The sequence below is a fragment of the Eschrichtius robustus genome, chromosome X (genome assembly GCF_028021215.1).
Source record: "Eschrichtius robustus isolate mEscRob2 chromosome X, mEscRob2.pri, whole genome shotgun sequence".
Lineage (NCBI taxonomy): Eukaryota > Metazoa > Chordata > Mammalia > Artiodactyla > Eschrichtiidae > Eschrichtius > Eschrichtius robustus.
In genome coordinates this window covers 44,510,135-44,524,251 of record NC_090845.1, presented here as the reverse complement: position 1 = coordinate 44,524,251, position 14,117 = coordinate 44,510,135, and the positions used below count along the sequence as shown (strand labels likewise).

At 53.7% G+C, this 14,117-nt stretch overlaps 2 protein-coding genes across 3 annotated transcripts in view; both read left to right on the top strand.

Moving 5' to 3' along the window:
- The first annotated feature begins 2,711 nt into the window (after positions 1 to 2,711).
- Positions 2,712 to 8,059, top strand: CFP (complement factor properdin). The gene is made up of 9 exons (XM_068532906.1): positions 2,712 to 2,787; positions 2,871 to 3,021; positions 4,205 to 4,380; positions 4,855 to 5,025; positions 5,163 to 5,354; positions 5,545 to 5,718; positions 5,970 to 6,161; positions 6,321 to 6,432; positions 7,845 to 8,059. The coding sequence occupies exons 1-9, from the start codon at positions 2,712 to 2,714 to the stop codon at positions 7,993 to 7,995; spliced, it is 1,395 nt and encodes a 464-aa protein (XP_068389007.1). The 3' UTR covers positions 7,996 to 8,059.
- A 4,246-nt stretch (positions 8,060 to 12,305) lies between these two features.
- SYN1 (synapsin I) overlaps positions 12,306 to 14,117 on the top strand; it is a 44,702-nt gene continuing 42,890 nt past the window's right edge. For both annotated transcript variants that reach the window (XM_068532889.1, XM_068532890.1), the window contains exon 1: positions 12,306 to 12,682. In XM_068532889.1, the coding sequence (XP_068388990.1) occupies positions 12,306 to 12,682 (377 nt within the window). The remainder of the gene's footprint in view (positions 12,683 to 14,117) is intronic.

Sequence of the window (14,117 nt, the reverse complement as noted above, 5' to 3'; positions counted from 1 at the left end):
CCAAAGGAGACCATAGTAAGACTGGGGGCCAATGACAGTAAACAACTCCCTGAGTGGCTGAGAGAGGCTGTGCATTTGAGTATGTATGTGAGCTTGTTCGTAAGAGACTATAGTAGAGGCTAAATTCAGAAGTGTGTGTGTAAATATGTAAAAAAAAGAAAAAGAGAAAATGAGGCTGAATTCGTGTGTGAGAACCCATGGATGGAATGTGCCAGGCCTAGAGGAAGGCCCTCTTCCATCTGTCCTCTTCCTCCTCAGGCCCCTGGGCTGGCTTCTCCCAGTTCTCCAAAACGTGAAATGCTGGAGTTCGCCGGGGCTTTGCCTGGGCTTCCCTTCCCTCTTCTCACGAGCCAAGCCCTCTCCAGGTGGTCTGGTCCAGTCCCGGCACTTGAGACACTACTTCTCCCTGCCGTGATGCTCGCATTTTTACCTCCAATCCAGATTATTCCTCTTCACGCTTATCAGAATCTCTAAAGCTCTATTTATTGCATTTATTTATTCATTCAGCAGAGGTTTATTGAGCACCTACTGTTTGCTGGTGCCCATCCAGGACCTCCAGACACAGCAGTTAACACACCAGACACAAATCCCTGCCTTTGTGGAGCTGGCATTTTAGTGAGGACAACAGACAAACAAATACATCATATTAGGTGGTGTTGCAGTGATTACATGAGATAAGACTCAGTCTTTGTTTAAATAAGAAATCTGCAGTCATTTTATTGCCCAAACGTGTAGCAGAAGATGAAAGTGGTGACAATCCCCTTCCCAAGGAAATCCAGTGAGTAGGTATACAGTTTAGGAACAAAGGAAGTATCGATTATGACATTATTACCAGGGCAACAGGTGATTAGATAAAGCAGCCAACCAGAATTACAGGTTTCTTGGGGAGTTTGTTTTCATAGGCTAACAGCACTGATGTCTGAAGTCCTAGAAGCATAACAAAACCCCTTTGTTCAAAGCACACTTTCAAAGACAGGTGTTATCAGGAAACAGTACATCTGTAACGGATACGAATGTCAACACACCTTATCACCCATAAAGCAAGACCAGTATTCTTGAGAAAGTTCTGTTTTAACGCCTGGCCAAATCGAATCCTTCAACCTTGTTTTAATTTGCAGAATGGTGTTCCTCCTTGGATGCAGGGGAAATGAGACATTGCCTTCCTAATTCTTAGACTCCTTTTTGTTAATTAAAAAGATTCCTGTTTTTAAAGCAGGCTCTGGAGTTTCATTCATTAGGACTTATTTAAAAAAAACAAAAAAGGCTCTGTGGAGCATGGAAAATGGGCTGCATTGGAATTAATTATTAAGATAAGGGTTACGAAGAATAGTTTTTCTACATGAGATCCACAAAGAAAAGTAAAGGGTCAGGAACTAGAATGATGGATCTTCAAGTGTGGTCCCCGACCAGCAGGATCAGTGTCACCTGGGACGTTGTTAGAAATTCACATTCTTGAGCCCCACCCCGGACCTACAGAATCAGAAACTGGGGTGGGGCCTGGCAATCTGGATTCAACAAACCTTCCAGATGATTCTGATGCACATACAGGTTTGAGAGCCACTGGGCTAGAGAATGAGAGGTGCCCTACAAAAAGCTGAGGAAGGCTTCTGTGAGGGAGGTGACATTTATTGTCTGCCTCTTTTAGAGCGTAAGTCCCTTGAGGGCCAGGATTTGGGGCTGTCTTGTTGTCTGTTCCAGCCAATGCCCAGAACGACTGGCACCCAATAGTTGCTCAGTAGATGTTGAATCAGTGTATTTAACAAACAGCGCCTGCTGTATGCCAGGCACTGGGCTTAAGGACTTTTAAAAATCTTAACTCCCAATCTTCGCAACACGCCCTATGATGTAGGCTGTGTGTGGGGTGGGGAGGGGTGGCAGGTATTACCTACCCAAGATACTTGATGGAACATGGCCAAGCCAACCACCCCCTTCCTCGGGCCCTGAGGGTGTCCCCAGCTGGCCCCTGGGGCAGTGGATATCACCAGTTCAGTCCTTCTGAATTCTCCTCCCCATACTCTTGCCACTTCCCCTTCTCACTTCCCTTGTGCTGACCTCCCCTCCACATTGCTGACCACAATGAACCTCACTTTTAGGAAAGAGGAGGGTGGTGGTGAAGTCAGGATGGAGGGATGAAGTAATTACCTCGATGCCCGCTCCACCCCATGAGGAGGGACACGCTGAGCATGCCATGCTCACTTCACCCTTGTTCAACACCCCTGTGAGTTTGGCCCTGTCATTGTGGTAGAGGGCGTGCATTTTACAGGTGGAGAAACTGAGGCTCAGAGAGAGGTTCAAGTGACTTGCTCAAGGTCACACAGCGAGGGAGTTCAATCTTGCTTCCAACTTCCAGGCTCCACTTTCCCCTCAGTAAGAATTTGTCCAAAGAGCATTGATTGAGTGCCACTGGGCTGCTGGGCGGGGCCTAGGGTGTTGGGGACACAGTGACAAACAAAACAGGACCGAGAGTGAGGCAGGAAGTAGGGGAGAGGAGAGGAGGAAGCTCAGGGACAGAGGTGGCAAGGGAGAGGTCGGAGCTGAAGAGACCTGCACGATACCCTCCCCTCCCCGCCATCCCCCATCACCACCATTGCCCTTCACCCTCCTAGTTCCTCCTGCCCCTGGTTCCTCTTTCCCACTGACTCTAGGAGCAGATCAGCCCACATAAAGCCGGGCCTCCTTTCTGGCGGGGCTGCAGGGGTGCAGTGCTCAGCATGCCCACCCGAGTGCAGGCCCACCGGTTACTGCTGCTACTGCTGCCGCTGCCGCTGCTCACCCTGCCAGCCACAGGTGAGTGGGTGGGGGCCTGGCTGGCCCCCAGGGGTGCCTGGGCCCCCCCACACCCCTGACCGTGCTCCCCCGCCCTGTTCCAGGCTCAGACCCTGTACTCTGCTTCACCCAGTATGAGGAATCCACGGGCAAGTGCAAGGGCCTCCTTGGGGGAGGTGTCAGCACGGAAGACTGCTGTCTCAATCCTGACTACGCCTTCCAGGAGCCCGGCAGCAAGCTCTGTATGGCGTGCAGGTTAGGGGGAGCCTGGGGTTTGAGGGGAGGCAGAAAGGACTGTCTGCGGGGCGACCCAGAACTTGGGCTCTGGCCTTCTCTGAGATTCTCAAGCGTGGCTCCAAGGCCCTGATCGTGACCATGACTCCAGGTCTCTCAGCCTCGGCTCTGTTGACATTTGGGGCCAGAAAATTCTTTGTTGTGAGGGCTGACCTGTGCGTTGCAGGACGTGTTGTAGCATCCCTGGCCTCCCACTAGATGCCAGTGGCAACTTGCAACAACTAAAATGTCTCCAGACAGGTAAAAATCATCCCGAGTTGAGAACTGCCATGGCTTACATGTATTGAGCGCTTCCTGCATACCAGAAGCATTGTGGGTGGGGTGCAGCTCAGGTATTTCTGAAGGTAGCTCAAGTCCCCAGATGGTGATGACAGCTCATACGGAGCACTTACTGTATACAGACACATTGCTGGAGGGGGAGAGTTTGGGCAATTCTGAGGGCAGCTGCAGGTCCCTAATTATAATGACACTTCGTATTCATTGAGCACTTCCGGCATACCAGATGCATTGCAGAGGTTGGGGGTAGCCAGAGGAGTTCTGAGGGTATCTCTAGTCTCCTAATCGTGATGCCAGCTTACGTGTACTGAGCCCTCTCTGTATGTCAGACGTATTTTCTAACTCTTTACTATATATATCCCAGATACACCATGGGGATGGGGCGCTTGGGGATTTTTGAAGGCAGCTCTGGGTCCCTAGTTGTCAACAGGTCCCACCTGTTTAGCATTATGCCATGCAGGGGCTTGGATCTGGGGTATTTCTGATGGGGTCTCTGAGCTCATTGGGATGATGGCTCCTATTTATTATGCACTTCCTGTTTGCCCGCTACCGTGCATGGCTGTGGCCTGGTAGGCTTCTGACAGCAGTTCTGGGCCCCCAGTCCTTGCACTTGTTTACTGCGTGCCTGGCACTGTCCTTGGGGGACTTCAAAGGGTAACTCCAGGTTCCTGATCATGAAGGTAAATGATATTTAAGTATTTGTTGTGTGCCCATCTCCTCCCCAACATCACTAAGAGGTAGATACTCTCATCACTCCATTCCACATACATTTATCCCACACCCCTGTCTGTGCCTACCCACACTCTGTGGTCCCATACACCATCCTTGTCAGAGCGTGCCAGGATGGGACATGTGCTTCTCTCTGCAGGCTCCCACAATGGTCACCGTGGTCCGAGTGGGTCCCCTGCTCAGTGACCTGCATGGAGGGCTCCCAGCTGCGGCACCGGCGCTGCATAGGCTGGGGCGGGCAATGCCCCGAGAAGGTGGAGCCTGGGACCCTCCAGTGGCAGCTGCAGGCGTGTCAGGACAAGCCGTGCTGTCCTGGTGAGGAGGAGCAGCAAGGCGGGCGAGCACCGTCAGTTACCCGGCACTGGGAACTATCAGGGCAGAAGCCCTGAGGGTGGGAGTGTGCTTCATGTTTGTGAGGTGTGGAGGAGGAGGCCGGCGTGGCTGGAGGAGAGTGGTGGGAGGTGAGGTCAGAGGGGGACTGATCCCTGTGGGCCACAGTGAGGATGTTGGCTTTTATTCTGACTGATGTAGTGATGGCGGAGAAACATGATCTGACCTGGGTTGTGACAGATCCCTCTCGCTGTCAGAACGACAGACTGTATGTGGTGAGTAGTGAAGCAAAGGGACCACTGTGAAGGCTACTGCAATAGTCCAGATGAGCAATGGTGGTGGGCCAGGTGTGGCAGAAACAATGGGCACAGGATTAGCTGATGTGGGATACATGAGGAAGCCTGGACCCCTGAATGACACCACCACCTCCATCTTGTCCCCCTCTTTTCTCTCCCACAGAGATGGGTGGTTGGTCCAACTGGGGGCCCTGGGCATCTTGCTCTGTCACCTGCTCTAAAGGGACCCGGATTCGTCGTCGAGCATGTGATCGCCCCACCCCCAAGTGTGGGGGCCACTGCCCAGGAGAGGCACAGGAGTCAGAGGCCTGTGACACCAAACAGGTCTGCCCCAGTGAGTGAGGGCAACCACAGAGCAATGATGTGGGCACCCAGGGTGGGTCTGGGGGTTACAGCAGGGAACTTCCAGGGTGGGAGGACTGCAGCATGCATGACCACACTTGGCATCTCCCCACCCCCACCCCATCACAGCACACGGGGCCTGGGCTGCTTGGGGCCCCTGGGGCCCCTGCTCAGGCACCTGCCACGGTGGACCCAAGGCATCTGAGGAGAGACGAAGCCGCACATGCTCTGCACCTGAGCCCTCCACGCAGCCTCCTGGGAATCCCTGCCCAGGGTCATCCTCTGAGCAGCGGGCCTGCACCGGCCTGCCACCCTGCCCAGGTACTCGGGGATGAGGCCTCTGACACTCTGCTCTTGATTTAGGCACAGATGCTCTGCCATTTCAAGGGACAGCGATCTGAGACCATGTGACCATGGAGCTCTTCGTTTGGGGGCAGCCTGTCTCAAGGGTCTAGGGGCTGAGGGGGGAGATTGAGGTGGCCTTTCTCCCCACTCCTGTCCTCCCCAACAGTGGCTGGTGGCTGGGGGCCATGGGGCGCTGTGAGCCCCTGCCCTGTGACCTGCGGCCTGGGTCAGACTCGGGAACAACGGACATGTGATCGCCCTGTGCCCCAGCACGGGGGCCCCTTCTGTGTCGGTGATGCCACCCGGACCCACATCTGCAACACGGCCGTGCACTGCCCCGGTCAGTACCCCAAGATGCACCATTTCCATGCCTAAGCCCCCCACCCATCTCTGCTGCCCAGTCCCCGCTGTTAATGCCTTGTTCCTGCCTCTGATTCCTCCATTCCTGGCTCTGATGCCTTGGTTCCAACTCTGATCCCCCTTTCCCACATCTGATCATTCCCACCCCCTCTCCCAGCCCCCATTCCTTCCTCTGAACCCCCTTGCTGGCTCCCTTCTTTGGTGCAAGCCCAGCTGCCCCTGTCTCTGCAGTGAACGGAGAGTGGGAGCTCTGGGGGGAGTGGAGCACCTGCATCCGCCGGAGCATAAAACACATCAGCTGCCAGGAGATCCCAGGCCAGCAGACCCGCTCCAGGCTCTGCAAGGGCCGCAAGTTTGATGGACAGCGATGTAGCGGGGAACAACAGGATATCCGGCACTGCTACAACATCCAGCGCTGCCTCTGTGAGTGCCCCCAGAGACCATGCTGTGAGGGTGCGGCAGCCGGTGCAGGGACAGGGGCTTTCTGACTCTCTGCCGCAGACCGCATGTCCCTGCAGCCTCTCTCTCACCACCCCACCAAGACCTCTAATTCTGACACAGGAACCCCTCCCCTCATGGCAGGGAAAGGCTTCTGGTCGGAGTGGAGTACCTGGGGGCTGTGCATGCCCCCGTGTGGACCCAACCCCATCCGCACCCGCCAGCGCCTCTGCAAGGCCACGCTCCCCAAATTCTCGTGAGTGAGGGGGCAGTGTGCCTTGGAAGGGGTCATGATATTGATATGTCAGCAGTCAGGGTGGGAGAGTTGGCCACCCCCAACCAGGGCTTCCACCACTGGGTCCAAGGTGCCTGTCTGGCCGAGTGCCATCTCGCAGCTGTAGGAAGAGGGGAGAAACTAAAGAAGAAGCTGAGAAAGAGGATGTTGAGGGGAGAATCAGTAGCCTCCGTGCCCTTCAGTGACTCATTCAGTCACTCAGCCATTCTCCCATTCACTCCGTCCTTCCTGTGTCCATGTGCTCTGGCCCCTCAGTTACCCAAGCTTTGACTTCCTCGTTTAGTCACTCATGCCTCCATTCACTTTCTCATTCCCTCAGTCACCCGTGCCCCAAAGCACTCTAAGGCCTTTTTGGCAAAACAGTTGCAGACACACAGAACCCAGATCCCATGGATTCCCCCACGGGATCCAGGTCCGCTGGGCCCTGACAGAAGGCATCTGAGAAATGGTTGGTGTGTGGAAAAGGGACTGCCACCTCAATCTGGGTCCAGGAAGCTGATTGGGCCTCCCCTGGCAGGAGGGGGTTGGGGAAGGCTCTCCCACCATGTAAACTGTGTGAGCAGAGTCCCGGACACAGGTGATCAGCCGCCTGAAGTGTTTCCAGGTGGCCAGGGTGGCCCAGGTGTTGGAGAGGGTTGAAACACTCACTTACCCCTTCCTTATTTCCACATGCATCAAACTACTAGATTAAGTGGCCTCTTTCCAACTCATGGAAAGCCTGCCATCTGGTCTCTGGGTGTGGGGTGTAGAGTGGGTCCAGAAGATGAGTTAGGGGTGTTGAATGGAGGCATGAAGGACTTGACAGAGGGAGGGAATGAATGGAGAAAGGACTGATTGAGAGAATCGGAATGGGAGTGAGTGGAGAGCTTGCCTAGTGGGACAAATAACCCAGGCAAAGACCATTTTGGACATGGGGCTTTGAATAAAGTGGAAGTGAGAACTAGAGATTGACTTGGGGGCAGGGATTTGCACCTAACAACAAGGCTTGAATGCCAGGGCAAGGCATTTGGGTTTTTTCCAGTGGGCAATGGGGAAATAAATAAAAGGTTTTAGAGGTGAGAGAAGGTAGCTCATATCAACAAATAATTACCAGCATTTATTGAGCACTTACTGTGTACCCAACATGACTCTGAGCACTTTACCTGAATCAACTCATTTATCCTCACTCAGCCCAGTGAGGTGGGTATTACTAGTATTCCCATTTTTCAGATGAAGAAAACTGGGGTACAGGGGAGATAAAGAAATTGCCCAATATCTCACAGCTTAAAAAAAAATAGTGTTGGGCACACAGTAGGCACTCAATAAGAGTTTGTTGAATGCATTCTTGCCTTCCCTGAGCTTCTCGCCTTCATCCCCCACCCCTAACGCACCAGGCCCACCGTTACCATGGTCGAAGGTCAGGGTGAGAAGAATGTGACCTTCTGGGGGAAACCGTCGGCACTGTGCGATGTGCTGCAAGGGCAGAAGGTGGTGGTGGAGGAGAAACGGCCATGTCTACACGTGCCTCCCTGCGAAGAACCCTGAGGATGAGAAGCTCGAACATCTCTCTCTTCCACTCTGACCCCCTGACCTCTCAGACTTCAATAAACCAGCCTCTTCCCCAGGAGTGGGGCCATGGCATCTTCTAGGCCAAAGAGCGCAGCACAGGCAAAGTCGCAGTGGCCTGTGGTGGAAAACAGTATTTTCCACCGTGACCACGGTGTGACAGGAGTGAAGGCGAGTGTCCGTCCCTGCTGTAGCCCTGATGTCTGCCCCCCTTCCCCGCAGTGCCCCGGGTCACCCAGCACGTCCCTCTGCAGAGTCCCGATTTACGAATTACGGGCTTCCTGATTGGCTACCCTCCCTGGCAGGCACTTTCTGATTGGCCAGAGTGCTTGTTTTCCATCTCCCCGCTCCTAAAGCTCCCTCCGCTGGCGGATTCCGCGTCATCCGGCAATGAGGCCTGGCAGGGGTTGGCGCCCCACGGAGCGAACACCTGCACCCACCCACTCCCAACAGCCCAGCTCCAACGCTGCAATTATCGGCGACAAATAGCTCCCGCGAGGCGGGGGGCGGGCTGAGGAAGTGCCTACGAGGTGCTTTGAGCCGGGACAGGGGCAAAGAGAAGCTAGAGTCAGCATCTGCCAGGAGGAGCCCCCAAGACACTCAGACACATTCCTTTAGCGTTTGTTCATTCATTCAACACTTATTAGCATCTACTGTATACTAGAGCTAAGTCTGGGCATCGGGTGGAGGAGGGCTGGTAGAAGGGGAGGACATCTAAGCAAGGGAACAGACTAGAAAGGGTGATCCTTTCATTCGAACATTTTATTCAACACTTACCAACGCCTACTGTATACTAACAATAGCGCTGGACATCATGGGGGATGGGGAAGAAGAGTCAGAGCCATATGTGTCTCCACAGTGAAGGGAACAAACCCAGGCTGTGTGCCTGGTAGTGTTTTAAGACTTTCCATAGCATGAATTCATTTAATCCACAATGAACATATGAGGTCAATATTATTATCCTCATTTTACCAAGGAGGAAACAGGCACAGATAGGTAGTGGGCTGGACATTTTTGAAACACCATGTCAGGAGCAGAGTTTAGGACTTTGTCCTGTGAGTGGAGGGGCACCTCTGTGTGGGAGGCTTCCGTTGGGAAATCTGTGACACCTGGAGTCTGTCAGGGCGCTCACTTCTCTGGGTCGATTTTCCCTTGTGTAAAATGGGTCAATTGATGGATTGGGGTGAAGATGAAATCGACGGATATTCGGTTATCTTGGAAGGAATGAGCCTAAGTGAGGGGTTCCGGTGCTACTGCCAGGGTATGAGAAAAATATGGGTTTATAAGAAAGTGGAAATTTGGCTCTATGTGTGCGTTATGAGGCACATATCTCTGTGAATGTGTGATATGCAGACCTATGGGTCTGTGCAGGAATTAAGGATGTATTGAGTGTATGTGGAGTGCGTGTGAAGTTACAACCGTGTGCATATAACAGTGTGTAAGTTATAGGAATGTGGGTGTGTGTGCATGCTCATTAAAGTGGCATGAATATGTATGTGTGAGTTATAAACATGGGTACAATACTGATTACGAACATATGTCAAGTGTGTGTGATTCAGAGTCATTGCTCACCAATGCACAACAAAGAAACACATTCTTGGAGCCCCTTCTGTATGTGCCTTCCTGCTGGAGAAGATGAAGCCAGTACAGAGGAGCCTTACCTCTGCCTCAGGGAGTTGAGACACTCCTGGGGTGGGGGTCGGGGGAATCTTCGTTCTTCTGCAAAACAGTCTACCAAAAAATTAATTTCTGGAAAATGAGCCACCTGGAGAAAGGGAATGACACTGGGGGACATGAGTACTAGGAACCTGGCAATGGGGCTACTGGGAAGAGGCAGACTGGAGACAGATTCCTAAGGAGCCCACCTTCTCACTCCCAGAGGAGCCAGAAAGATCTGTAGACCTGCAGCTGCTCCCATCCCCCAGAGAGGGCACCACGGGCCCAGCAGAGCTTGTTTGCTTTTGTTACTGAGCAAAAACTGGGGAGCACATACTTCAAAATGTTGGGAGATACCCAATTTCTGGAGAGTTCCCCATTTGGGGAACACTGGGATATGGGATGCCAGAGAGGGCATCCATGAGAGGGGGAAGGAATGGCCAAAGCAGAGGCCTGCAAGTGGGCTGAAGCTGGCTGCGATGGAGGAGGGAACAGAGATAGTGGACTGTGAGAGCCTAAGGGAAGAGGGGACTTCCTGGAGACCTAGGCCAAAGACGATCCTTGAGAGAGAGAAGGAAAGGACATTCCTGGCAGAAGTCACAGCACTCCCCCACCCCCACCCTTCTAGAGTTGGGTCGGGTGATCATTTTTACAGATGAGGAAGCCAAGTTTCAGAGGCTGTTAAGTCACTTTCTCAAGAATATAGTGGAGGCCCAGTTTGAACCCAGGCTCTCTGGCTCCAGACCTCACACCACGACCTTGTTTAAACAGGCCAAAGATTTAATGAATGAAGAATATACAAATGAATAACTGGATGATTCACTTGAAAATCCTGATGGCACAAGGAACTCCAAATCTGCCTACTTCTTGCCATATCTTCTTCCATCTCACTTGGTCCACCATTATCGCTCACGATGGCCCACAAGGCCCTGCTCCATCTGGTCCCTGCTAACCTCTCTGACCCCATCTCCTGCCACAATCTCCCTCACTCACTTTGTTCCAGCCACACTGACACCTCTTTCTGGCACATTCTTAAAAGAAAAAAAAAAAATGTATGGATCACAAAGTGAACATGACCCTCTGGGAATGAATTGGAGTTCGTGGATTCCATCTGTAAAATGGAAATCATATTACCCGCCCCATAGTACTGTAGTGAGGGTTGGGTACAATCAGTCAACAAATGATTATTTTTAAATGGATTTGTGTTTTCATTGTAGCCAGGATCTTACAGGGAGCTTCCACAGCCCACCTCTGCCCAACCTACAAGGATCATTTGCTCATGTGGCAAACACTATTTGGCACCTACAGTTTGCATACCCTAGGATGGGTCTGCCTCTGTCTGTGGAAAGTTCTTTGGTGCAGGGGAAGATGGCCTTGAGCACTGACGATGCCAGATGGTTATCGTGGTTTTTGACTGTGTCCAGGGCAAAGGGATGGGGACCTATAGGCCAAGTGTGTGTGTAGGGGGGTGAGGTGGGGAGGTGAACACACATCAAGGCTAGAGCTTCAGGAAATGTCTGTGTGGAGATCTAGGTTTGTCCATGATTGTCTGTGGGTGTGTTTTGTCTGGGTGTGCATGCTCATGTGAGTTTCCCTGGGTCTCCGTGTGTCCGAGTGGTGCCTGTGTGCGTGTGTAGGCGTATTTGCGTGCATGTATGCATGCATGCCCATGAGTGTTACCCTGGGCTTATGTGTGTCTGTATAGATACCTAGATCGGTGTGTTCTCTCCGCACATGCCTCCGTATGTTTCCTTGCTTGTGTGTGTGTCTATATTTCTCCACATACGTGGCATTCCCTGTGTGCCTCCAGCTCCCCCCCCCCCCAGCGCAAGGGTATGTACTCCCCACAAGTGTCCACCTCCCCCTGTCTGATGCTGTCTACGCCACCCCCGCATCCATCTCTCTGCCTAGCTGAGCCTATGTGGACGTGGGAAACTGATCTCGCGGAGTACTGCGTGTGACCCCCAGCCCTCGCCGTGAGGGGGTTATTTCACTACTTTTGAGCCTCCGGGTGTTCCCATCCCCCCAAATGCCTCCTGTGGTGAATATCAACACTGGAAACCGAGTATCTGCGGAGGGTCCTGCGTGTGAGTGCGAGTGCGTGTGAAGACCAGGATGAGGCGGGGTGGGGGGCTTGCCTGACGCACCCACCCGGACCCCCCGGACAAACACCCACCCCGCCCCCACTCCCCAAATTGCGCATCCCCAATCGGAGGCGGGGGAGGGGAGAGAGGATGCGGCGTGGCGCTTGCGCAATGACGCCTTCAGCACCGCGGACAGTGCCTTCGCCCCCGCCTGCCGGCGCGCGCCACCGCCACCCCAGCCCTGAAGGCGCGCTGACGTCACTCGCCGCACCTCCGCAAACTCCCCTTCCCAGTCGCCTTGGTCGCGTCCGCGCCGCCACCGGCCCAGCCGGACTGCACCACGCGGGGCGCGAAAGAGGGGGTCACGGGCGCGACCATCCGCGCTGCGGCGGCGGCGGCGGCGGCGACTCAGCGCTGCCTCAGTCTGCAGCGGGCAGCGGAAGAGTCGCGTCGTGCCTGAGAGCACAGCTGTGCTCCTGGGCCCCGCGCGGTCCGCCCCCGCGGTCCTGACAAGACTGCTCCTAGGACGCCCTGCCCCGCGTCGCAGCCATGAACTACCTGCGGCGCCGCCTGTCGGACAGCAACTTCATGGCCAATCTGCCAAATGGGTACATGACAGACCTGCAGCGCCCGCAGCCGCCCCCGCCGCCGCCCGCTGCCCCCAGCCCGGGAGCCACGCCCGGTCCTGCGACCGCCACTGCTGAGAGGGCCTCATCGGCAGCCCCCGTGGCCTCTCCGGCTGCCCCTAGCCCCGGGTCCTCGGGGGGCGGTGGCTTCTTCTCGTCGCTGTCCAATGCGGTCAAGCAGACCACGGCGGCCGCGGCCGCCACCTTCAGCGAGCAAGTGGGCGGCGGCTCTGGGGGCGCAGGCCGTGGGGGCGCCGCCGCCAGGGTGCTGCTGGTAATCGACGAGCCCCACACCGACTGGTAAGCCACTGCTGCGGACGTCCCCCCGCGGTTCTGGGTCCCCAGATCGTTCCATCATGAGCAATTATCGAGCGCCGCTTGTGTGCCCTGTGCCTGGCCCCCTCGCCCAAACCCTTTTCCTTTAAATTATTATGCGGAGCGCTTCCTGTGTGCCCCGCCCTTGCCTCCTCCTTGCCCCTACCCAGACCTTCTAGATCCATACGGGGAGCAGTTATCAGGCGCCTGCTGTGTGCCTCCTTCCCAAAAGCCTTGACTTCAGTATATCCTGCGAGCAATCAAGAGCCTGATGTGCTCTGCACCCCCAACCCGTGCCCCAAAGGTCTTGTCCTCTAATGGATCTTGTGAGCATTTATCAAGTGCCTGGAGTGTGCCTCAGTGGGAGCCCTTCCTCAAGGCCTTTGGCTTACGTGAATTTTGTGAACATTCGTTGAGAGCTTGATATGTGTCTTGTCCCCCTCGGTCCTTGCCCTAAGGCCTTCTCTGATCTTGTGAGCATGTATCCAGAGTGCGCTATGTGCCCCCACCCCAGCCCTCACCTCAAAAACCTTTTAAACTATTCACTAAACATTGATTGAGTGCCTGCTATGTATCCCATCCCAGATTCTCGCCCAAAGCGTTGCCTTTAATGGATCCTGTGAGCCTTTATTGAATGCCTTCTTTGTGCCCCAACTCAGTCCCCCTCTCTAAGAGCCTATTTCTCCAAAGGATCTAGGAAGCATTTATTAAGTGCCTGGTGTATGCCCCACCCCCAAGCCCCTTCCTCAAACATATTTTCCTCAAATGAGTTCTATGAGCATTTTTGAGCCTTCTGTGTGGGGCTCATCTTCAGGCTCTCTGCTCCAAATCCTTTTCCTACAACGGATCTAGAAAGCATTCATTTGAGTGCCTCCCTTAACCCCTATTCTCAAGCTACTTCTTCAAAGACCTTTCCTTTGGTGGACCCACTTAGCATTTATCAACTGCCTGATCTAAAGGTGTGAGCCTTCTCTAAAGGCTCTTTCCTTCAGTGTATTCAGCAAGCATTTATTGAGTGCTTGCTGTTTACCTCACCCCAGACCCTTTTCCCAATACCTTTTCCTCCAGTGGCTTCAGTCTGTATATATTGATCACCATCTGCATGACCCAATCTTAGACCTTCTCCATAAAGGCCTTTGCCTCCAATTAATAGTGATCATATATCTGCACTTACTGCGTGCACCGTTTCAATCTTTCTTTCCAAAGACCTTTTAAAAAAATCACTCCTGGAGCATTTGTGGCGCACCCACTGTGTGCCTGATTCTGTGCCTTCTCCATAAAAGCCTTTCCTCCCAAGAATGGAGAATCAAGCTTACATAAATCAAGTTACTGTATCCCCGTTCCCCTTCCCCCAAAGACTTTTCCTCCAATGGATCCAGTGACGATATGCCCATCTCTAGCCACCCCCCTTCCCCAAAGA

Excerpts from the sequence above, each read along its gene's own strand:
- CFP (XM_068532906.1), top strand. The coding sequence starts at position 2,712 with ATGCCCACCCGAGTGCAGGCCCACCGGTTACTGCTGCTACTGCTGCCG. Across the intron at positions 4,381-4,854 it reads GGACAAGCCGTGCTGTCCTG|AGATGGGTGGTTGGTCCAAC; the intron begins GTGAGGAGGAGC and ends TCTCTCCCACAG. Across the intron at positions 6,433-7,844 it reads GCCACGCTCCCCAAATTCTC|GCCCACCGTTACCATGGTCG; the intron begins GTGAGTGAGGGG and ends CTAACGCACCAG.